At 32.3% G+C, this 26,417-nt stretch overlaps 3 protein-coding genes across 3 annotated transcripts in view; 1 reads left to right on the forward strand and 2 right to left on the reverse strand.

Moving 5' to 3' along the window:
- Positions 1–26,417, reverse strand: part of LOC136978726 (protein lifeguard 1-like) — a 351,072-nt gene that overhangs the window by 150,895 nt on the left and 173,760 nt on the right. The gene's annotated exons all lie outside the window — the stretch shown is intronic.
- Positions 10,460–13,426, reverse strand: PIG-B (phosphatidylinositol glycan anchor biosynthesis class B). The gene has a single exon (XM_067274481.1). It carries the CDS (start codon positions 13,392–13,394, stop codon positions 11,865–11,867), a length of 1,530 nt encoding a protein of 509 aa, XP_067130582.1. The 5' UTR covers positions 13,395–13,426; the 3' UTR covers positions 10,460–11,864.
- Positions 13,608–26,417, forward strand: part of Med (Smad/Smad4 homolog Medea) — a 37,387-nt gene continuing 24,577 nt past the window's right edge. Inside the window, exons 1-2 of the mRNA XM_067274509.1 lie at positions 13,608–13,869; positions 25,262–25,572. Coding sequence (XP_067130610.1) covers positions 25,336–25,572 — 237 coding nt within the window. The 5' untranslated portion in view covers positions 13,608–13,869; positions 25,262–25,335. The remainder of the gene's footprint in view (positions 13,870–25,261; positions 25,573–26,417) is intronic.

Here is a 26,417-nt window from a genome sequence, read left to right on the forward strand (position 1 = left end):
CGAAACTGTCCTTTCAGGCTCCGAAAGAACAAAAAGAAATCGGAAAGAGCCACATTGTGACTGTAGGGTGCCAACCATTCTACAGGCATTGTGACATGTAGTGTTTGGTCAATACTTCCCTTACAATTAGCGATGTGTGATTGGGTGCATTGTTCTGATGGAGAATCCAGCCTTTGATGATCTTTTTTCAGATGTGGACCCTAATCCTTTTTAGGATTAGGATCGTCTACAAGTTCTTGTATTTTGGGCACATTTTCATTGGTTTGGGTCACTGTCTGATGCTCAGCGCATTGTTTGTCTCCAACATCTGCTATCCATCTTCAAATTTTTTATGCCACTCAAAAAACATGCGTTCTGGACATGGCTTTGTCCTTGTAAGCTTCACGGATCATATCCAATGTCTCAGTAGCAGGTTTCTTCAATTAAACGCAAATTTGATGGAAAAATGCTGCTCAATGGTTTGCCGTATCTTGACTCAACGCAAGCACTAAACACACTTTCATATTGGGTGCGAGCTACACACTCCAAAGGCTCGGAGACAACTGAGTTGGGTCTCGTAGTTTGTGTGTCATCCCCACCACTGAACCCAGCCATAGAAACCGTCCTCCACCCTTTCCCATTAACAGGAAAAAATAAGTCTGGATACTTATTGGGCAAACCCCGTATATATAAATGAAGATGTTTGTTTGTTCGCTAAGCACGCTTAAAGTGTCGTTCTGCTAACTGCTACGAAACTCGTCAGTTACGTTCAAATACTTCTTATAAAATGTCGTACATCCCACCGCAAATTATCGATTGGCTTTCCATATATCGATTAATTTCTGTTTACATTTGATTGCTGGCTTTACACGTAGCGCCATCTATTGGAAAAATTTAACAATAATGCTTATAAAAAAGGATATAATTTCCTAAAATATATATTATATTCACTTGATTACTACGACAATGATATAGCGCGAAATAGACATGCCATTACGCCATCACCACTTGCTTTCGTGGGGTGGTGTTTTGCCCCCGTACATCATACTTTTCCTGTTAGCAATAGAGTCGTGCCGGTTATGTATCTAATTCCGTTCGGGGGAAATTTTTGAATTGAAATAACGTGACTTGCGGTACAAATCGGAAATTCGTATATAGTTAATATGGTCCTCTTTCTCTTACAATTTCTATGTCTGTCTCGACTTTCAGCTATCTAACTACAATCTCGAGATTAAGGAAGGACAGATAGATAAAGGAAGACAATGGGAATTTACAATTTTTTCAAATTGCGTCCCAATAAGTATCCTCTAGTAACCGAGTGGATAAAACCACCGAACACCGGTAGTCGGTTCGCGCGTCGCCAACGGGCCACGTGGGGTTTTCTGAGTTTTCTTTGCATTAGTAACACTTAAATAGGGGTTAGCTGTATATATGAGTAAAAGTCTTCCCGGGATGCATTCGCCTTGGCAGATCGCTCACGTGTCGCTAAATAAACCAAACCAATTCTAATAATTTTTCTATAAACGCGATACATACGAGGACATGCTTAACTACCTAGAAACATGGACATTCCGCCCATCCCCTAATTTCATCTCCCCTTAGTAACTCATATACCCATTGCCCCAAACTTCCTTCACTGGTACTGCTTAAAGATGTTCTAACGTTCAGCCAAATTAATGTACGTGCAACGATTTTAAGGCACAAAGTAAAGCTTTAAATCTTTTTCTGTGCCAATGTTTATTTTCCCAATTTATTATCATGGTGACATTGCTTCATCCAAAACTTCCTGTAGTTGTAGTCTGTGTAATGTGCACTTTATTTACATGTTGAATCTTACTGTCAAATCTGCTTCCTGTATGCTCATGCCACAACTTTCAGTTTTCTTAGACGTTTCTAGACGTTTCTGCTCAGCTTTACTTTTTCAACTTCATTTCACCAGTTTTTTTTTTAATGGGATCACATAAAAGCAATTATTCTCGAATTTTTGCAGGATTTTTTATTTAATTATAATATGACAAAAAGCTTAATTTTGAGGGTAGGAATGAGTTTTATATAAAAAAAAAGTATAAATGTGAATAACGATTGTATTCGTTTAAGTCTGACCCTACTGGAGATACACATGATCCCATTCATCTTCCCACCCCTCGACTTTCACCAAAATTTAACAGCATTAATGCCTCCCATATACAAGCCAATAAGCCAAATTTCTTTACTTAATCTTTGCTCCACTCTGAGATATTAACGTCAACAAACACACGGAAATTTTTTTTTTTGTCTTTTATTTTTACTTTTGGATTCAGAAAGTCTCAAAACCGTGGAGATTTGCAAAAAATTTGAACGGTCAAATTTTACACAATTCCAATACTTCCCTTGTTATGTATATAACAGCCAGGAAAATAATATGAAGACATTAGCTTTTTTGTTGATCTTGATCAGAAATATCAGCAAAGAAGATTACCATACTTTGTAGAAAGAAAACGCCCTGGTTTAACTAAAATTAATATTAACGCATAATATAGTGCTTTTGTGATTGTTAGTTAATTATCGATTGCTTTAATAAACATATTTCTCTTACTTGTTGGTGACGAAAAACAATAGTATACTTTGGTTAACTTTTGGAACCTAACCCTATGTTTTGCACTAGTCCTTTGTTTCGTTTAGCACGGATTCGCGTAGTACAGTACTTTTTCGAAACGAAACTACTATGTTACATAATGGATACCTGTTCTATATTTATTTTAAAACTTGAAAGACGCACAAGAAACGAAAATTAAGAGAGAGATAAAAGTCTGGTGAAAAAAAGGTTCCCCGGGCGATACCTGTTTGATCCTGTAAACTTTTGGTGACAATTCAAATAGTAACTCAACAAATAGTAATCGAAAGACGTAACTCTTCTGCCCACCAAAGAAAATTTGTAAAAGAAGTCTGGGGAGAATTTCGATTGAAGAGACATGGAGATGATATCAGAACTGTGTCCTCGCAGCTTCAAAGAACTCTTGCTGCTCCCTACAAACCGATTCAAGGTTCGTAGAGAGCAGCAAGAGTCTTGGGAGCTAAACCAAGTCGAATCCGAGTTTTGAAGTCACAGCCGAGGCAAACTTTCATCCAAGTAATAATCCGGTGAAGGTCTCTAGTCCTGCAGTAAAGTTACTGCAGTATCGTTAATTTGCACCTATTTCATCAAATCCTAACGAACTGGAGGATTCTATAACAATGGTACAATTCTAAATTCCAATGTCTCCAATTGCATCTTGAACTCCTTCAATTTCTTTCCTTCGATCTTTGTGAGGAGAGGGTTGCAAAAATAAAACCGAAGTTTAAACATTTTATAAAGCACAAATTGAATTAAAACAACGTGTAGTCTATGAGAATTACATTTAATTGAAAAGACGATTTCTCAGACAGTAAAGGATAGGCAATAACACTTTTATAGATATGCGGCAGTAGAAATAAAATAAAGATTTTTGTAATATTTTATATGGGATTATTTATTACAGACAGAAAACGAAAACTATTCTCACATAAGTACAAATATGTAATAAATGCAATTTTAAACAATATATTAAAAAGAGAAACATTATGTAAATCGATTTCTAATATCGTCAAAATTTTCTGTTCAGTCGACATATTGGGGATGCTCCAAGAATTCTGAAAGAAACCCGTTAACTTCTGGATCTTCCGGATGTTGCAGATTCTCCGGGAGGAAATCCATTAGTTTCTGGATTCGCAGATACCGACGATGCCACAGTGATTCGAATGAAGATCCACTGACTTTCTGATCCACTAGATACTCTGAGACCATCTCTCGTCTCTTCATCTCTCTGTTTTACTTTTTCTGCATGTCTCTCCTTAATTAATTGCAGCCCTTTGTCCGAAGATCTACTAGTAGCCTACTCGAAAACTCTCTTCACTCATTTTTCTATTTGGAAATCTCAAAACAGCTCAAAAAGTAAACGAAAGCAATCGGATAACAAGAAACATTGTTACGATCTCCTACAATAAACATTTTTGAAAAATTTTTCCAGAAATTTCATTTTTCACCTATATTTTAGTTTGTACAAGAGATTTAGGCAAATATTTTCAAACTCATCACCCGAGAAATGGTGAAGTGTTTTTTAAAACGATTTTAGATAGATCAAAATTTTAATCTCAAATTACTCATTTACATGAATAAAATTAGATAATTAGTAAAATTTTGTCATAAACTTCAAAATTCAGAAAGAAGTTTAGAAGTGCATAAACGTGACAAACTGAACGTCTACAATAAAATGATTAGTCGTGGAATTAAACGTAATCCTTACGAGCAATTATTTATTGTGACATAATACAATGCTAGGCTGCAATTTTAAATCATATTTTTAATTTATTTAATTTAAAATACAGTGTATGCTCTCCACCTGAAATTAAAGTCTTGCCCCTGTACATCACACTTTTCCTGTTAGCAATAGAGTAGTGACGGTCATCTAACTTCTAAGGGAAAACTTTTGAATTAGAATAACGTAAATTTCGGTTTGCACCGGAAGTTTGTATATACTTAATCGTATCCTTTTGCCCCTAAGCTTTCCATATTTTGTCTCAACTTTCATTTATATAACTGTGTTCTTGAGATTAAGGAGACAGATAGACAGATGACCAACAGTGGGAATTTATAGGTCTATAATTTTTCCAAATTGCAGCCCAACAATCAACCATTTAAAAAAATAATCAAAGAAATAAAGGAACGTGAGTAAGAAATTCATAAATTTTCGCATGTAGGACTACTTCAATAGTTTTATTTATTTATTTTTTTCTGCAGACGCTTGTATAACTAATAATGGTAAGTAGATACAAAAGAAAAACGGTGCAACAATCGTGGTCGGAGTCATCCATGCTTCAAGCAATCCGAAATATACGAAATAGTACCATGAAACTACTGTCTGCCTCACGAAAATATGATGGTCAGCTAGCCACCAGTGCAAGGTGGCTAACGGGACATCATATTTTCATGCCTATGTCCGTGTCTCCAGAAGATATTATGCCAATTCCCAAGACATCAGGTTGAAAGCGACAGAGAGGAAAAACTTATCCTCACAAAAGTCTTTGCCTTGCAAAACTGAAAGCGAAAAAGTCAAAAAGCGTGTTAACCGAAACTTACTTCCAAACAACAAAAATCATCCACAGAAAAGTGAAAAGTACCATCTCCCACCCAGAACACAACATAATCTGTTGATGACCATAATCTCTGCGATGACTCTACTAATACGGATGATTTTACTAACATTACAGAGATTGTAAACCACATCGTGCTGGAAATATCGAAATAGAGTCAGTGAAATTAAGAGATGTCAGCAGGAGACTACTTGGTCATGCAGATGAAAGATAAATGTCAAGAAATTCATTACTGCAATTCTTCCAGAGGACGATTCTGACAGTGAATCAGACACAGATGTTCATATTAAGTTTATGCGAGAATATAGAAATACTGGCAAGACGTTTCAATGTGATATATGAAAGCGAAATTGTCTACAGATTACACAGATGTCATTTCTGCTTCACGCTAAGGCAATGGTTCTCAACTTTTCTGAGGCTGCGAAACACCATTTATATACTTTTGATTACACGGAATATTAGCATCAATATATTCAAAAATTCATAAGCATTTCCATGTTTACTATTCTGAGGAAACGATGTAGCCATAAACTAACGCATTGAATAAAATAGAAATACGGAATTGTCTACGAATTTGGCAATTGGAATAAATTTGCAATAAAAATTTAAAAAAAAAATCTTTTTCGTGGAACACTCGAAGCAAGTTTGCGGAACATTGATTAAAAACCACTGCGCTGATAATGTTCCAATAAAACGAAGACTGTATTCGGATAAAAATAAATTATGCTATTCATTAAAGAATTCCATGTAGTTTTCTCTTACTCCAACACAAGGGCGTTGTCAGGATTTTCTCCCGGAGAAAAAGTTATACAACGTTGTTTATAAGGGCCGGATGGCTGAGCGGTCAAGGTGGCAGCCTACCGCTCTGGGGGACCCGGGTTTGAATCCCGATGGGTCGAAAAATCCCCAGGAATTTTTCGGGGGGTGGTCCGTCCGGATATGTCGGGCCCCGTCCCTCACCACCCGGTCGCTCCATTGTGGGCCTGGCCGAACCCATAATGGCTTGCAAAAAGAGGCCCTCTTAGTGCCCACAGGGCGGAAAGAGTTAAAAAAAAAGTTGTTTATAAAAAAAAATGGTTTTATTTGAACATTTGAAAACGCTAAAAGTAATTAGTTGCAATGCTATTCGAACCTATCTAAATCTTATTTCAACACTAGTCTACGAGAGTTCTGGCTAAATCTTGTCAAAATTTTTCTCAAATTTATTTTTAGCTTCCAGAACCCTCTTTTTATGCACTCATCATACAAAAATCGTCAAGCCGATTTTATGTCATTGTTGACAGTATCCAAGTTTTTACCTTGCGTAAGGTGCTGAAGAATCTTTCGATAGTGCATGTTGTTCAGGGTTATGCAAGTGAGATAGCGCCCATTTTATGAATGGATAGAACAATCGCGATTCTTTAACTAGTGCAGCTAGTTCTATCTCCTTCAGTTCGGCATTTGGCACATTTTTTCCTTTCCATTGATTGTACCAAAATTCAGCTTCACCGAAGAAATCATTCAAATTGTAGTAACTACAAAAAATTGTAGTTTTTTTAAAAAATTCTCATACCTCATATCAAACAATACGTCAGGGTGCAACGTAAGCAATGAGAATGCGGGCAAGTTCTCCTCAGAAAAACGCTGTTCCAGAGACATTATTAATAAATCTATGTACGGAATAATTAGTGATCTTCTCCAAAACTCGCTAGGAGTCTGTGCTGATGGATTCGCACGATGTTTCTGATGATTTATGACTCGCGGGATAATGAAATCTGTTTCAAGATGCTCGGCGATTGTTTCAGCCTCTGCTATAATTATCACTTTGACTTTCAGAAACCGTATTTCCATGGTGTTTTCTCGTGATGTCTGTGATTTTTTCACGTAATTTGCACATTGAAGTAAGTCCACACTTTTTGACTGAAGAGTATTTACCACCGGTTGCAGGAACGCTGAATATTTTGCTAAGAGACAAACACTAACAAAGAATTCTGATTTTGTAGCATTTGAAAAGCAGCTTTTCTCGTTGCATTGCCGTCTGTTGATAGTTTTTCAAGCGCCATAATGATTTGCACATAATGTTCCTTGAATGTGGCGATACTTTTAAATTTTTGAGACCAACGGGTTTTACAGAGCATTGGTATATTCGGTATGCATTTCCGACGAAGGGCCGATTCTCGAAAGAATCTTATTATTTCTTTTATCGTGGAGACCGTATTTCATATCATTGCTATTTCATTTAAGTCGTTTACAACTAAGTTCAGTTTGTGACTAGCATAGTGAATGCATAAAGCTCTCGTATACTTTTCTCGAAGAATTTTCTGGACACCACCATCATTTTCTGCCATAGTGGAACACCCATCGTATCCTTGTCCGACGCACTTTTCTGGATCAAATCCTACCTTTTCTATAAAGTTGTTAATTGCAGAAGCTACAGATTTTGCATCCATGTCAGTCAATTCTACAAAACCTAAAAATTCCTCACAAACCATCATCTTTTCTTCGTCAAAAAGTCTAACCCCAATGCAAAGTTGCTCTTTCCCTGATATGTCACTGCTCTCGTTTGTCAGGATACTGTAAGCACATGCTTTCTTTACGTCAGTAGTGATGTCGCCAGAGGCCGATTATTTCACTTTGAATCTGTGGTGACATGTATTTTTGCACCCTTTTAAAATGTGGTCACCAGCGTCAATTTTGAGTTTGATCAAGTCTTCAAAAACACCTTCATGATGTTCTTTGCCCCTCAAAGGTAAAGGTAGGTCATGTGTACCCAGGGGCGTAGCAATCGAAAATGGCGCCTAAGGCACGCATCAAAGTTGCGCGCCTTCGTAAATTACCTTAATATAAAAAACAGACACTAAATAAAACAGTCCGTTTGGCCAACTCCCCTTTTCTCGCCAAAACTGTAACCTTTCATACAGATTGAAGTTAAGTTTGATTAACCAGCGGCCGGATGGCCGAGCGGTCAAGGTTAGCAGCCTGCCGCCCTGGGGGACCCGGGATCGAATCCGGACGGGTCGAAAAATCCCCAGGAATTTTTCGGGGGTGGTCCGTCCGGATATGTCGGTCCCCGTCCCTAACCACCCGGCCGCCCCATTGTGGGCCTGGCCGAACCCATAATGGGCTTGCTATAAGAGGCCCTCTTAGTGCCAACTGGGCGGAAAGAGTTACAAAAAAAAAAAAAAAAAAAAAAAAAAAAAAAAAAAAGTTTGATTAACCAATCAGCGCTACCTGGCTCTGTCGTAGGTCCAGCTATGGTCCGATAATCCGCGGTCAATCAGCGATCGTGGATTCAAAACTACTGGTCGTTTTCCAACCGACTTCTGCAGCGTCAACTAATTTGAAATAAAATAAAAACAAGCAAGAAAAGGCGGAAATCGTACGTCCAGACGATTCTACCCCGACACTGACAAGTGTTCCGCAACCGGTGTGCCGCGGCACATTGATGTGCCGTCACAAGCTGAAAGGTGTGACGCGAACTTTTACATATTCTATTAATTGTCAAGTTTTATTTATATGTTTTATCACAGTTGCTGTGTTTCTTATGCTTGTATTTCATTCTTTGCCGCAGAACTGATGAAATAAGATGATGTTTGTTTATTCTTTATTACAAGCCACGCATTTTAATGTATTCTAAGAAATTAAATGTAAAATAAATTTGCTCACAGGTGTTTATATCTGTTTAATAATAATAATAATAATAATAAGAAAAAGAATGATGATAATAATAATAATAATAATAGGTTAGTAGCACTATGTAATTCTATTAATAGTATCATTTCATCCGTATTTTAGGGTAATAACATTTTGGTGAGCCGTGTTGAGTCATGGGTGTGCCGCAAGTAGAAAAAGGTTGCGGAACACGCTTATTAGATAACAAATCAAGTAGCTTCAATAACGCTCGCTCGCTCGGGAGTATTCAAATCATAATCACTAATCACACGTAAACAAAATAAACAACTGCGCGAGAAGTGTCGAATTCGAACGAGCAAGTGCACCGCCTGCGCGTACAGTACCACTCATTCCCTCTCGCTCATTCGCGAAGCGCGAGTCGCGGACGAGATTGATTGATATGAATTATTTTGATTTTTAAATTTAATAATTGGCGATTTTGCGCGCCCCCTTTGAAAGGTGCCCGGGGCACGTGCCCTACTTGCCCCACCCTAGCTACGCCACTGTGTGTATCACAAAACATCACATCGAAATTATTAACGCAACAATTTTCTTGTTGGTGGACAGGAATCAGCTATACATCAACGGGTATATTTTCAACTAAACATTTTGCTGTTGTGACCGCCGATTTGTGTCACTGAGATGACGTGTGAGATTTTGCGAATTCGTGCATGTCATTATACCCTTTGCTGCGCAATACTATTATAACGTAGTGACCTATAATTTTTTGTTTGACTAAATGAGCCAGGGGGCAAGCGCCCTACCGTGGCTACGCCCCTGCTCCAACATGATTTTCACTCTTTCTCTACAAGGAACATAGTGAAAAATTGAAGACCTAAAAAAAGTTGCCTGTTACACTCATCTATTTCCATTTCAGTAATCATCGCACGTGTAGAGACACTAAGATGACCACAGAATATTTAAATACTCTGAGATATTTGAAAGAAAATGTTTGTATTTCCGCTTTGCCTAAACTTCTACAAAAACGTCGTAGTAGTTTCCAATAACGTGATTCAGCTAAATCTGTATTAAAGACTTAATTTTAAATGTGTTAAATGGAATTTGTACTTGTCACATCCTGTCAAGTAAACACGTAACATTTTTTGTTCGAATCTACAGACTAGATAAGTCTGTCTTATCTAAGTTATGGATAAATGCGCTGTAAACGTTCGTTATTTCTTCAATTTATTGATTTGCTTGACGAAAAGTTGTTGATCACAAATCAGGAATAGAAAAAAAGTTGATTTTACTATTCCACAATCATTATCTGAACGCATCAGAAATATGCCTCCATGATGGTTTCCCAAATATCACAAAAATAAATAAAATTATTTTTATTTCAGAAAACAAGTTTTTATATGTTTATTATCCATGAAAATTGACCAATGTTGTTAAATGTGCTTTATGTTGCTAATTTAACAACTGCTCAACAAGAAATTGTGCAAATACAAGGTCCAACATTTAACTTAGTATTAATAATTATTATTATTTAGTTTTAAGTTGGTATTAATTGAAAATATTAAATTCATTTTGAAAAATAGTCAGACAACCATGTAGGAATCTTCTAAAAAATTATACTCTTTAAATCAAAACATACAATAATAAAATCAATATCTAAAGTATTTTGAAATGACTAAAATTTGAATTGCAATACTTTAAAATAATCAAAAAGTATTGCAAAAAATAAAAATAAATTTAATTAGGTGGATGTTTAATCTTTATAACTGAATTACATGCTCTTGTTTATGTAGTTTTGCAAAGAAGACAGAAGTCATAAATTCAACTGCTTTCAAAATAACTTTATAGAAATTCAAATACTGAAATAATGATATTTTAACATAAATTAATCATAAATTAACAATACTGAATCTAATTATATTCATACTGATGTCCTCAATAAAATATTTAATTTTTATAAAGAAATGCAAACAAATAATTGACAGTTATTTGTTTATAAAAAGTCAACTGTACTACTATGAAAGTTCATCTGCATAACTCCTACTCAATTTCAATACTAGGAATTTAGTACACAATTAGAAGTATGATTCATACATTAGAATTCCTCCAAAGGTTTTGAGATCTAAAAGGTTAAGGACTTCTGTATATTATAAGCCAACTGTAAGTAAAATTACTACTCATACAATACAAATAAATATATGTAATTGCACTATATACAGACTAAATCTTCAGCTCTTTAGATCTGAAATATCTAAAAGTTTTGAACTAAGTTAAAATGAAATCTTTTTACATTGAAAATGATTCCTAACATAACTTATTTCAAAATAATTTATAATTTATTTCAAACAAGTCCTAAATTATTTTCTAATTGTAATAATTTTTTAGATATAAATTCAGTATTATTGATGTTTATTTTTGATCTGAAATTCCAAATAATAATTTAATAAGGTTATTTAGGTTTGATAATATTTATCTTTTATGCCGGTTACAATGAGTTTCTAAAAATTCATCTACTTTTAAGCATGTATTTTTTCTATACAATTTAGAAAACACAATGATCATGATTTCAAAAATAATATAATGATCAGCATTATTTTTGAAATGTCTAATTTTGTTTTCACTATTTATAATAGTAAAACAAATAGTTTCATATATCATCAATATAATAATTCCTTTTATCAGATGTAAGTTTACATGTTAATAATTTACTGATATTTTATAACAATTTAACTCCAAAATTTTACCATATGAAAAATAAAATTTAACAATGCTATCCCGAGATTTTAAATTATCTGATTAAAGACTAGATTTAAATATTGACTTTCTTTTAGTATGTTATCTACCTCAATTTTTCATCTGTAAATTGATGGTTTTGACAATATTTCAGAATGATTCATTATGGACTGTCAGTTAACTTTACACAAAATACATTTACTACTATGGACGAGTGAAAAAATTCAAAGAGAGCAAAATAAAATCAGAATCTCATTTTTTACTGTTTAAATCATTTGTTAGTCATATGAAATAAACTGGCATGTTTATCAATAACCATACCACCACCATTACATAGCAATTATGTATCTCATACCAGTATCGGTAAATATCACACTAAAAGATTATGTTAATATTTAGTCAATAGTTTGTTGATGACAAAATACTTTTACATAACTGCCAATTCTACCATGTGGAAACTTTGTATGGAATGTTTTAAAGCACTGATCATAGTTATGATAATGAAGAAATTCAGAAATATGATAAAACAGTAGATCAAATATTACTATATGACTGGGTAAGATTATTTTGTTATTTTCAACATCAATACCAGATCCAAATTTTTCTGCTAACCAAAATGTTGGATTCCCATAGAATACATCAGCTTCATCTAAATAATCTACTTGATTGAGAAAATCTGGTTCACATGTCAAAAATTTCATTGTAATATTTTGATGTATATGACTATAGAATGGTGTCGAGTGACACGGCATTAGAAATAAAACATTCATTTTCTTATTTTGAACAGCTAATTTTGACAGATAATCCATGACATCTAAAGTTCCTCTTTGATGATATAATGAAGTATAAATTAGAAGTGAAAAATTTCCAATTAAAATTACAATAGCCATTGCTATAGATCTATAAGATATATGAAGATAACGATGCTTTCGACCATTTTGTGCTAATATATCTAAACCAATACCACTAACGTGTAAAGAAAGTGGCAAAACTGGCAATAAAAATCGGAATTCTTTGTGACTTACAAAACTGAGTACAGTTAACAACCATAATATTAGCTTTAAATAATGAAACGTTTGATGAGACTGAAATGCCAATAAAAACGGAAGCAATTGAAACCCCATAACTGCCGGAAATCCTTGCGTAAAATACCAATGCCACGAATTAGATCCGTAATACGTTCCGACGTTATGTATCCAATTGAAATACATAAACTGATACGGCGTGAAAACGAACCTTCCAAAGCAAAACCAATCAAAAATTATCATAGCAACTACACAACAAGCACATACAATCATTGTTTTGAGCAATAAATACATTATTTGCCGTCTTTCTTGCACACAATGCCAAATATATAAAGGCAACCATAATATAACCGCAGTAGGTCTAATCATACACGACAATCCCGCAAACCACAAATATTTCCATTTGAGTACCGAAGAATTAAACCACGGAAACAGATAAAATCCATACGAAACAATAGCCATTTCAGCCGTATTAGATAGTGTTCGAGATGCACAGTAAAATAAAAACCACGACGTAAGTAGACTGAAAAGTGTCCATCTAGCAGTTCTGTAACCATGGTGCAAAATCGATAATTTATAAATATAATAATTTCCAGTTCCAGTTAATAATGCTTGTAGCAGTCTCGGCGAAAGAATCAAGCACTTTAAATTATCTAAATTAACTACATTTAATATTTTATAAATAAAAGCAATTGCCAGTGGGTATGTACAACTTCGAATGCTTTCTTTCCACTCCCAAGTTAAGTATCCGTAACCAAATACATAACGGTGAGCGACTTCGAGAGATTGCCAATACTCATCAGGAACGTAGAACGTCTGAACAAGAAAACTACTTATAATACTATGAAAGATAAGAATAATGAATATCAATCCACTATTTTCATGTACCTTCTTCTTCATATTCGGACATCAAACTTTCGCATGTAAATGCAGCGACCTCTACATTTATCGGATGTTTTATATTAAAAAAAATTTAAATTATTTAATATCATTTTATAATAATTAACATTTAAAATTAACTTTTAAATGTTCAAAATAGTTATTTTAAAATAGTTAAATTTATCGGTTGTTATTTTTAATTCGTAACGATCGACGAAATTGAGAGGGCGCCTTTTGTATCGTCGTTTGAGATGCCGTTTGTTGTCTTTTTAGTAAGATTTGATTATGGAAAAAGTCGTGCATGTTTAAAGAAGATAATATGAAGGGAGTATTTATATTTATATCGTTAATAAGTGGTAAAATTGAATAGGAAAGTAAAGAGAGTAAGATTACGTCGTCCAATCGTTTAAAAATAAAAGAAAATTTAATGTAATCGTCGACTCTTGTATTTGTTTTATTTGCCCAGAATTACCTGCAATGCAATAGCCGAATAAATGTAAGTCAGATTTATATCATTCGTTTTAATGATAAAACGTTTAATGTTTATTAACCGTGTTAACATCTGATAATTTGCTATGTTGACAATAGGTTAACATTTAAGACGAACTTTGTATACATTTTATCGCGATAACATTAAAGTTGATAAATATACTTCGTAGAAGAGCAAATCATCTCAATTGTAATCAATGGCTTAAGTATTTTAAACTAATTAATTAATACGTATTAATTTTTAGTTTTTTTTAATTTTATGTAATTTATGAAAAACTTTTTTTTATTATTCTTATGTTGCAATTACTATTGTTTATTACATTTAATTTATTTTTACAGCTTGAAATTCAATATGTGAATTACTATTAAATTAGAATTTGTGATACTTTACGGTAAAATTATTAAACTATTATCAATCAAAGTTGAATAAAATCATATTTATTTGATAATGCTATCCACTAGTTGTGGAGTTAACGTGCAATGTTAGACAGAGATTAAACAAAAAAAAAGTAAGTTGTGAAAGTAACCTTTACGATGTAAAGCTGCTACCGTTTTATATCGAATTGAATAAACTATGATCGAATTGAGCCTTTGAAATTATATTCACAACATAAAAGAAAACGTAACTGAGTAATTTTGATGATGAAATTGTAATAGTAATATTATGTTAATAATAATTTTATTTTGTTATATAGTCAGTTACTTTTCCTTTATGAATAATGACATTTAACATTATTTTATGGTAGTAGTATATTTGCATTTGGAAAAAACCAATTACGTAGTGTCCACGAACCACATAGCCCAGTTGAAGTTGGGTAGGAGGTAAGTCGATGGTCACCATGGACCGTTACAATTGACTAGGAGTCTGATTTAGTCACTTAGCTTAACCCCTTTTAAAAAACTTTGTTGGAGTTCCAATATAGCTTATTATTTGTTGAAAGTGTTATAAAATTGTAGCTCTGAAGGAGGCAGTTGGGACCTTATCGGATCTGTAGGTCATGCATGCCCTTAGGAGTAAAAATGTCAATGGACCCGATTGTCTATATGTGACCTTTTGTGAGATATAACTCCCCCAAAATTGGCTGCATTTAAACATACTTAATGGAGTGTATGGTGTAATTCCAATTGCACTCTGGAAGAATGCAATGGTATTTCTTGTGTTTTATGAAAGGCTTTTACTCATTTAGTAAAGTGGAAAACAATTGATTTTTAGCAGTGTTTTGAGAATATTTTCATTTTTAAACTTTACCCATTTTTGAGGGTCTTCAATATTCCAGGTAGGCAGATTTCAGGAGGCAATGTCTTTGTAGACACCATTGGTTCCCTTGTCTTTTTTATTCCTATGGGCATGATGTACAGTTTTGATAAGGTCCAACTGCCTCATTCAAAGCTGCAGTTTTACTGTAAGGGTGTTATTTACATATCATCATCATGAGCATGGAGGATCAGTGTATTGGGAAAATTATTAGCAGAAGCAATGTTGAACAGAAGGGACAATATATCAACAATATTGATAGAGAACTGGTGGTGCAACAACAGCGTGAGTATTACATAACTGCACAATTATAATTATTTAATTTAATACATTTTTATAAAAATTAATATAGGATGATATACAATATGGCTATAAAATAACAAAAATACATATTCTATGGTTTTATGTAGTATGGTATGAATAATTACAACAGTATAATGCAAATTGTAAAAATGAAAAGATTTAAACAGGGAAAAAAACTACCTGGTGTTTAAGTTTAAAAATATTTAGTATTTAGTGACCTGGCTTCTTTAGACTACATAATTTTAGAGGTAAGGATTACTTCTTTGGCCACACTAACCAGGAGGGAGGAAGGATCAAAATTTGAAAAATATTGGGTTATGTGATTTATGGACATTTCCTGTGGACATAAAATGTTGTGCATGTATTATCTGAGAAAACTGAATTACGAGAATTTTTAAATTTTTTGTTAAGTATAGTTTATTTTATTTATTTAGTAATATGAAGTTTTTTATATAGCTTAATAATTTTTAAATAATTTTGTGTGTGTTGTAAAATTGCAAAACAGTAAAATAAAAAGTTTTAGAAAAATTAACAATAGGTGATTTATTAAATTTTTAAATGTTAAAATCTAGTTGTAAGAACTCTGTTATAAGAAAAGTACAAAATATATGTGTAATAAGAAATCCCCAAAGGTGAATTTCTTTTAAAAATTAATAAGTAGGCATTCCTATAAACTGGTTTGTTTTCTGCTGTTATCTGACATTACAGTTTTGGTTTTTGTATGTTCTTTGTTACTATATAATCTCCTTAATGCTAATAATATGTTTTATTTTGTTGGAAAAAGTTTACTGCTGGTGTTGCATTGTCTGAAATGTGAACATAAACATTCTATTCCAGGGGATCCTAAAGTAGTAGATATCAATCCTCAGGGGTTGATGAGGCATTTTTGGTATGAATTGAAAATGGATCATTAAAAATTATTAGTCTAATGAGTTATGTATATGACATTTACGATGATATAAATTTGCATACTGTAAGTAGATCTTTTCTATGAAAATGATCCATGGATTAATACTGGCTTACCAGATTTGTTTTTCATTATTATTATGATTAACTGAATCATGATCACCTGAAGTGTTAGTGCATATGATGAAGCTTTACTTTCTGTTTGTTAGAAAGTATATTACAGTATAACACTATTTATTTTGAAGTTACAAGCTTTCTCTTTTTTTTTTTTTTTTTTTTTTTTGTTATGTTTTGGAAAATTTTGTTCTTTTTGTTAGTTTGAAGTTTTATTGAGAGTCATCATAGATCTTATGCCTTAGAATCTATGATGACACTCTCTCCACCAACTGATTCAGATAACAACTGGTCTTGTTCACTGGAAAATGACAATGTTTGCTGAGTGATCTTTCTCCCAAGACATTTTATCTTGACTTGAGGATTATTTTCAGAAACCTCATCAAGTTGCTAGAGACATCTGCATTAGATATTAGATGATAGAAGTACTTTGAAAGTAAGTTTGAATGAGTTCACATTTTTTAATTTTAGAACAAAAGTTCAATAATTATGAACTGAATTTGACAGCATGAATCTACAATAATAATACTATAATTTAAGTTGGAGTAAAATGAAGAAACACATGAGATAAATTAAGAATGAAATTATTGAATGATTCTTTTAAATGAGACTGTGAAGCGGTAAATTAGTTTGGAATTGTTTGGAAGTTGTTTGCCAAATTCCTTAGGCAAGACTAACGAATTCGGTAAACAAGTTCTTACAGAGTGTAACTATCAACAAGATAGATAGCCTGATGTGGGATCATTTTCTGAAAGTCTGAATTTGAATAAGAAAATGTTTTGAATTTTCATTCGGTCTTATGTTGTTGTAATGTCATTTATTAGAATGTCAATTAATTCAGGAATCTTTTAGTTCAATGTTCTTTATGAAATTTAATGATAGAGACTGGCCATCAGGAGTTTGGTAAAAATCCTGATTCATCAGTCTACTCATAATATGCCTTGCACCTGTCTAGATCGTTATCCTAAACCAATTTTATAAAAATTTAAGAATTTAAGTCCTTCAGCCTTTGCCAAGAGATTTTAATTTCTATGCAAAGTGTGGCACACATTGATTGGTTTATCATTGATATGACAATGCCTACAGCTTTATCTTTTACATTGATTATTATACAAAATTAAATATAAATGTCCTGTTGGTTACCAATCTGTCAGCAAAGCTTACCTTGCATCATTTTCAAGAGCTTTCTTTTTATTGAGTGTTTAAATTTAGCCCCACCTTTAAATTTTGCCCTTTTTTTTCTTATCTTATGTATTAGATTACTAATCACTTCAACTCTCTAGCCTTGGAGAAACTGTAAAGCCTTCCACTTTAGTAAATCCATTAAAGTTAAAAATAATGTTGACGTATCCTGTTTTATTTATATTATTTTTCTAACAAGTTAAACTAGAAGTAGGTAGTTCCAGATTGGAACTGTTCTAGACTTGAAACTACTAGGAATTGTTCCATACCAAATGTTGAGATTGTTTAGTTAGGAACTACCAATGCATTTTTCATTCTGTACTTTTATGAATATAGCATCTCATGAAGCTATTAACAGACAAACATGCAAACATTCTAAGTATTCTGTATACTATATAGATTTATAATTATAACACATGTATAAATTTAAATCAGAAAGAATATTTTATTTATTACTACACTCTTAAGAGTAATGTGATTTCATGTTTCATTTTTGCTATTCTGTTTTTGTATCACTTACAAAAGAATAATGTTTTCTGTTTGTTGGTCTCATTCTGCAACTGCCTAGAACATCAATGCCAGTGATGGTAAACCTGTAACCCACATGATTTTAAGATACCAAAATTGAATGTTCAGAAAGTATTAGGTTTTTATAAATTATGAGAAGTTTTAAACTTTATGAAATATTTTTTTTATATGAAAGCAAGATCCTAAGATGACATGATGTCTTAAAGGCTACTAATTATGAACTTAAGAGAGACTTATCAAATAAACAGCAGCAGCTTTTCCATTAAATTAAATATTTGGTTTTCATCAATAATAACATCATTATTATTTTCTTTTTATTTATGCAGAATTTTTTATTTTCCTGATACAGATTAAAAAGTTAACTAAAACAAAATTATAAGCAGTTTTTAAAATTTTTTTTTAATTACTCAATTAAATATTTGACCTGTGATTTGGAGTTACTAAATTTCGAATTCAGTTATGACTCACCTTCATAAACAGGTTCTTCATTGCTGATCTAACCATTTCTGATTGTTATTTATTCTCACTATAAGAATTATGATTAAATCAATTATACTAATTTGTCTTAGCCACAGAGTAATGACATTAGCATTTGTTATAAACTGAATTGAAATAGGTTTTTATATAAAACAGGTTGAGGTGTCTCACCTCAATCTAGAAATTTTGTGGACTCAGACTTCAGACAAGCCCATCATTATTCCAGTGTAACTATCCAATCAAAGTACACCACAATATTTACATGCTACAAGTTATGATGACATATAGCATGTAAACATTGCTTTTTTAAACTTGCACACAAAATCAAAATCAAGGTATTTTCTTACACAAGAACATTTCAGAAGCTTTTATGTTTGTATGCATAGAGAAAAATTTGTTGCATTACATTGAACTAAGTAAGGTTGTGGAGCTAGTTGCTAAGTGTCAAAATTGAAATTGTTAAAAATTTTGTAATTTTATATATCAGGGTACACAATGAAATAAAATTAATAAAAATTACTGAACTAAAATACAAAAGTAAATTAATACACAGTAATTGACATTGATATTGATTGATGCAATGAAAATAAACTCCCAGATAAATAGTGTTCATCTGTTCCACAGTGTCTTAGGAGCAAAGTTTGTGACCATCAAAGCAGATCAAATTTCTTCTCTATTACTTGTTTAGCTAGTTCTGTTGTATATCTATTATGCACAACATCTTCACAATGTCCTGCAAGATGGAGATGGAACATTCTGGTAGTTGCCTCAGTATATAATAGCTTTGACCCAGTTAGTGAATTTTGTAAGAGAATAGCATAAACCCCAAATTTTTCAATGGAGCTATCATATTTGAGAAAATGTTCTTGCAAAGATGTATTGAAATATTACTGAACAGCATTTGTAGTATATGTAACATGGGAGATAATATTTCCAATTCATATACAAGATCCGATGAATTTATGTCTCTTGACTGTATACTATATATTACAGTCTTTCAGCAAGATTTTTACAGCTACTATTGAGATCACCATTGTTTATTGTCAAATTCTTATTGTCACAAATAACACTGAACACATTACAGTGATCACTTAACTGTTGAAACCCTTTCAAACATAATAGCAATTTTTACCATTTTACTGAAGTAGTTTATTCTTAAATGGTTTTTCTTTCCTAAAATGGGTTCATCCTTACTTTCACAAGAAAACTGCCCTTTTATAATTCCAGATTGGAAATCTGTACTGAATGACACTTCCTAAGATGAAATAAAATTCTTTTTTCTTATATTTTTTTCAAAATCATTGATGCTGTAATCTTTTAATTAGAATTAGTGTTGCATTTACCGGTTTCATTGTGGTGTGTCTTCTTGTTGACTGCTTTATTGATTCAAGTGATATGAGAAAAGAAACTATACCAAATCACAATGCATAAAAAAACTTGAATTTTGTGATATCTTTGAGCAGACTAGATGCCTCATTAAAATGCATGTGATCATGTTTACAAGTTTCTTTTAACTCTGCTAATTCAAGTCTTATGTGATTAAGCTCAGACCTTAAAACTTTGACACTTAATTCTAGCCTCCCATCTCACATTACATATACAAACGTGACATAGAAACTATATTACATATACTTTCCAGTAAAAATAAATATAAAACATGGCCGATGGTATCCTCTAAAGAAAGGTCGCCTCCGTGTTTGTGAAATTGTGGACTGTCAACTGGAGCGAACGACGGATGAAGAACATAAACAAGTATTTTTGTTAAAACGTTGCAATTTTATATTTATACAATTATATATTACATATAGTTTCTATGTCAGGTTTACATGGTTTTTATTTTCCAGCACTTCATGATTTCAGAAAATAATGCAAAGAATCTCTATATTACATTGAAAAAGTGTAATGCAATTACTAAAAATTTAACTGTATCACTAACAACCAAGTTTGTTATAAACACTGCAAGGGATGTAACAAGCTCTTGAGTTTTCTTTAATGGTACAAGCTTGAGTGCCACTTTTCTTTCCTTTTATATTGATTCTGTTGTTGTAAGACAATAATCTGCAAGAAATATGTCAAGGTTAGATAGTATATGAAACTGATTTAGTGAGATCTTTTTCAGTAGTGTCACTACAAAAAGTCCAAAAAAATATTTTTCTCTATCAATTGGTTTTGAAAATACATTTACTACTATTAAAATCTTACTTAACTGCTCTTTGTGATTTTGAAGTTAAGACAATGAAGAAAATATACACATTTTCAAGTCTGTTTAATCCATTTTCGCCAACCACAGAAGTAACAGCTAAAAACACATGAAGAAAAACTTCACGAAAAGACAAACAGTAAGTAGAAAATTCACATGGTTAAAATGATATCAACGTCAGTCTTTCTATGGAGGATCTGACGTTTTCACATTAAAAACGGAAGTATAATCTTCTTACCATACCATCAAGTCCTTAACATATTTTGTGTATATTTTCTTCATTGTCTTAACTTCGAAATAGAAGATATCCAGAGTTATGTAACAATATGCTCTTTGTGACTTAAATCTGGTGTAAAATCCAGTATTATTAAATAATAGTTATTTTTGAGTTTATAATTTATCATAATAGATACAAAATAAAATTATTACAGTAATTTTTAAAGAAATTGTATGTTACTCAAGTATGTAACTGATTATCCAAGTTTAACTGCACAATTAATATGATTACTTAATATCAGATCAAAGTTAGCCATTAATTCAACTTGTTCACATCAGCTGAATTTTCCAATATGTTTTGATCACATCTTAAAGGAAAATTTCTTTCTGCAAGAAAGCATATTATAGAAAATAATATTACTGAAACAACCTTTAATCTTTTTTTCTTCCTGATAAATCATATCTTGAGTTACCGGATCCATTAATTTTGAGCTTTGAACTCTCTGTGAAAGTTCTTTCCATTTGCACATGTTATTGATATGGATACAGGACAGTTCATGATTAAAGAGAACTTTCAGTAAACTTTTCCAGATTCTGAATCTATTTCTTGTGAGAGAACAGCTCTAGAATTGAACAATTTGCAATGCAAACAATACATAACATTTTGTTGTTTGTCAATACAGAAGTCAAATTTACTTAATTTTTTCATTGTCTGAAATACATTAAAAGCAATGATAAATACTAAAACAATTTCTTTATCCATAGGAAATTTAAGTTTTTTTCACAAATGTCTACATAATTGTTAAAATTGTTCTTATTCTAAAATAACTAATTACAGTTTTTAGACCAAGTTCCTAGATAGATAAGGTCATCTAAACACTGAAACTTGTTACTTTACTCAGATGAATTTTTTTTCCATAACAGGGTAGGCCTGATTCTGATTCTGTTTCCATTCTGTACTCAAATCTCAAATAAACAACATAGGTGTATAACATGCTAAACACTATCTGATTCTGTAAAACAAACATTCCATATGTAGCTAGTGTTGCATCAAAGGGTTTTTTTTTCTTCTCTTGATGGGATAAAATTTTGATCACTCCTGATGAGGATCAGTTCTCGATCTTTATCAATTTCCAGTAGACTTGAGCTACTTTAGATATGATCTTGATTTGTGGTGGTTAAATTTAAATGGGAGATCCTCACTTTTAACCCCCATTTAAAATCATTATACACCACAATTGCCAAAAGACATTGGGTCAGTATTGCCTACAGGAGATGCCTGTCCATTTTCAACATACTGCATAATGGAAAAGACCATCCTAACCCCAACAGACTACCAGGCATTTATGGCATCCTTATCAGAGATGACATATGGGATAGGGAAATGGTGTATGTTGGCTCCACCAAACACTCAATGGGAGTCAGGATAAAGGAGCATAAATCTGACATACAACAGCCCTCTCCACTTATGCGACGAACCCGGATATTACAGCAGACTTCACTGGAGCCCGTATTATCCTTACCACCCCACATCTGGAACACCTCAAATGGTTGGAGGCAATTGAAATTTTTAAGGCTGGATGCAGAACCACCTGCATTAATTTTAAGGAAGAGATATGCCTTTTGATGGCATGGCAGGTCCTATTAGACAATAATATTTAAAGTGGAATGCATGCACATTCAAACTCATCGTATTGTTCGATATTATTTAAACATCTTGGAATGCATGCATATATGGTATCCCAAATCTAATACCATTTGATATATTTTTGAATGTTAACTGCCAGCTTGTTTGGAACAAAAAAAGAAGCCTGAGGAAGAGCCCAGGAAGGGCTATGAAAACGTTCACAATATCGATCATATGCACTTCGGTTAATTGGTTAATGTGAGTCGCTCCTTTTTATAGAGTCTATTAGTAATATAAATTTTTGTTTGCCATAAACATTTACAATATCTAGATTTAGTGACAAAACTACTGAATTGATAACAATTATGCATACACCTGTATTATTAATGTATGTCGATGCACTGCACACACTTATAATTTGGCAATAAAAAGAAGAAATGAGTACTTTGTGAACTGGAAACTTAAGGTCATTAGATATCAATAATTGCAATTGAAGTGAAGACTGTAAGACTATTTCCGTATAAGTTGCATAGAACTCACAACAAACAGGTATTAATATATATGACAGTGTGGTACTGAATTATTACTGCAGCTATCATGGAGGCTGTAGCCATTGTGCATGTGAGAGTTGCAGACACATTAAATCAGTGCCAGTTTATTATCTTATAATATTTTCTAAACTTTTTTTGAATTTAAAAAAAAATTTCAACTCTATTGGATAGTCTATTATAATTTGTCAAGTCTTTTCCATATAAAGAAGCACATCTTTCAAGTTCAACTGGATACTGTTAAAAACAATATTCACAAACCTTAAATCCCAGCACAAATTTATTAAACTACAGACTAATGTTTTTGGATGTTTTCACTAAAATATTCAAATATTTCAGTGTTTGATTGTAATGACCTGATGGATGGCTTTTTCTAGAAACAAAAATCATGATTGTTGCATGTTTGCAGCATGATACTGGCTTGTTAGTTATAGGTTAGACAGAGGATCACATTTAAAAGGATCTGTCAATCTCCCTTGGCCATCAGTAGTGAATGCAACACTGTCTCAAGTATGGCTATTGCATCACAAAGATACTGTGATGTGATACATGTGAGTGAGGACAATACACAATAATACTCAATAAACTGAATATTAACAATATAGCTGAATGCGAAACACATATTTAAAGCTATTAACACATGTTATTCCAATAGACATATGGAGTTACAATATGGAGACATACCGAGTCCAATATTCATTTGGAGTTACTTTTCAGACACACACAAAACTAGAACACCTTCAAAGGAAAATACAATGTTTGTCCCCATATTTTGGAACAATCCTGCATAATAAATTAGATTAAAATTACAAGGCTATATTTGAAAAACTGATAAAACTATTGCAGCAAAATTTTCATTGAAAAATTTCTGGATGTGGAATCCTATGATAAAGTACAGAAAACTGAAATTAGACAAAATTTAAAATGGTGATTTCTGTTAAAGATTTTATGCTGTGGATCACCTTTGTACGCCATATCAGATTCCTGATGTCAGCAACATCTGGCATAGGTTAGTAAGTAGTTAGTAAATGCGCCAAGGTGTATCTAGGGAAAGTTACATCCAGAGTAGTTTTCCATTGCCTTTTCTGGGGCGCGATGTTACGCAAAGGGAAAATGCCTTCTGGGAGGTCTTGTAAGGGAAACTGGCCCCTATTCAGGTGTTACAAACATAGAAAAAACCTGGAAAACGCCACGTGGCCAGCCTATCCGAGCACGGTGTGAACCCGTGACCAAACTCCCAGTGTTTAGTGACAGAATTGCTTGCCCACTGGTGGGCTTATGGATCACCACTTAACAAAAAAACATTTAAATGTTTGAGATGGTCCCTTTTATACAACAAGACATACTTTCAATATCTACTGCAGAAACAAGGTAGGGCAGATTATGCAAAGATTTTCCATTTTAGCAACTTTCTGCAGATTATCTAAACAAAATTACGGTAAAGAATGATTTTCACAATACCAGAATATTGCAAGCAGAATTAACTTTGATTGTCAATGACTATACAAATAGCTAACATTTCTATTCAACTTGATAAATGAGAACTCATAAAACTGGAAAAACAATGGATATTAATTTTTTTTTTAAATATAAATTTGTAACAAATAAGTGACCAAAATTTTTCGAATATTTTGTTGATAATTTCTTGTAGATTAATTTATTAATAAATTAAATTAATCTACAAAAAAAGATTATATTGATAATAATGTTTTTAATATTTTCAGTTACATGTGGTTTTATATTTTTAATAAATTATTTTAAAAACTTACTAAAAATATTTAGAACATTTTATTATTTACACTAGATTAATGATTAGGTTTTTAAATAATTTTTTTTAAAGATTAATGTTTTTTTATTTTAATATTAAATATAACAATGATCATAAACTGTATATTACAAAAAAAACTTATTGAAAGTATTTTACTTTAAAAATTACAGATATATTTTTAGTATCTTATTACAAAGCTTTTTTAAATTACTATAGAATATAGTTTAGAAATAATATAAGCATAGTTAAAATGAATGGTTTTTCCTCTTTTACAGAATTCATACAAGAAAAGTCATTTAAGAAGTTAATAAAAATATTGACAGATTGTTTATTATATAAGTATCTAAAGATGACTTCAAATGCTCCGACATCTGCAGATGCTTGCCTCAGCATTGTTCATAGCTTAATGTGTCATCGTCAAGGTGGAGAATCTGAGAGTTTTTCTAAAAGAGCTATTGAAAGTTTAGTGAAGAAGTTGAAAGAGAAACGTGATGAACTAGATAGCTTAATAACAGCTATTACAACAAATGGAGCACATCCAAGTAAATGTGTGACCATACAAAGGACTCTTGATGGAAGATTACAGGTTTGAAAATTTATTAAATATTCTTCATATTGCTATATAAAGTATTCAAAATTATTAGATTTTGGAATTTTATTTGCAATACACTGTTATGTAGGAAACAAATTTTATACAAAAATACACTTTATAATAAAATTATAAGTATATCATTATAATCATATGTTTTCTGTCTTTGTTTTGCAAGGATTCAATCCAACACAAAAACAGTTTACGTATTTCATGAGCTAAACAATTTGTTTAAAAGTTAAGAATTCAGTTTGTCGTTTATTGAGTCATATGTGAGTGAAATGTGCTTTTAATTAATTATTTTAATTAAATAATTTTTACTTTTAAAATCTTTTCTTCTGTCAAATTTTTTTCTAGTAGTACAATGATGATGATATAGTTTGTTACATTTGCAATGAAAATCTAAATAAACTATCCTCCAATTTTATCTTTAATCTATTAGTTTCATTTTATACATTTTACTAAGTATGATGATCAATTCTTGCAGTCTAAAATTCATAATCACAATACAATGATAAAACTATATTATACAGGGTGCATAGGAAAGTCTCTTTAACCAGAAAATTCTTGCTAACGGAGAGAGCTACAGCTATGCAAGTGAGGTAACGGTATAGTAAAGCGACTATGCCCGACCTAATGCAAACAACAGCAGCGCCCCTAGTGGCAAAATTTGGAAGATAGGCAGTGCAAAATGAAAACAGATAGAGCAAACTTTCCAATTAGAAAGTTTTACAGCATCAACTAATCAGTATGAAACAACACGTGGTTCACACGGATAAGATAAATTGTCGCCTGTATACCCAAAAGTGTCCGAAAGCAATGCATGCCATTTTGTGTGATGT

The sequence above is a fragment of the Centruroides vittatus genome, unplaced genomic scaffold (assembly GCF_030686945.1).
Source record: "Centruroides vittatus isolate TY-2023 unplaced genomic scaffold, ASM3068694v2 contig_549, whole genome shotgun sequence".
In the NCBI taxonomy this organism is placed as follows: Eukaryota; Metazoa; Arthropoda; class Arachnida; order Scorpiones; family Buthidae; genus Centruroides; species Centruroides vittatus.

Coding starts and splice junctions, on each gene's coding strand:
- PIG-B (XM_067274481.1), bottom strand. CDS start 13,394: ATGAAGAAGAAGGTACATGAAAATAGTGGATTGATATTCATTATTCTT.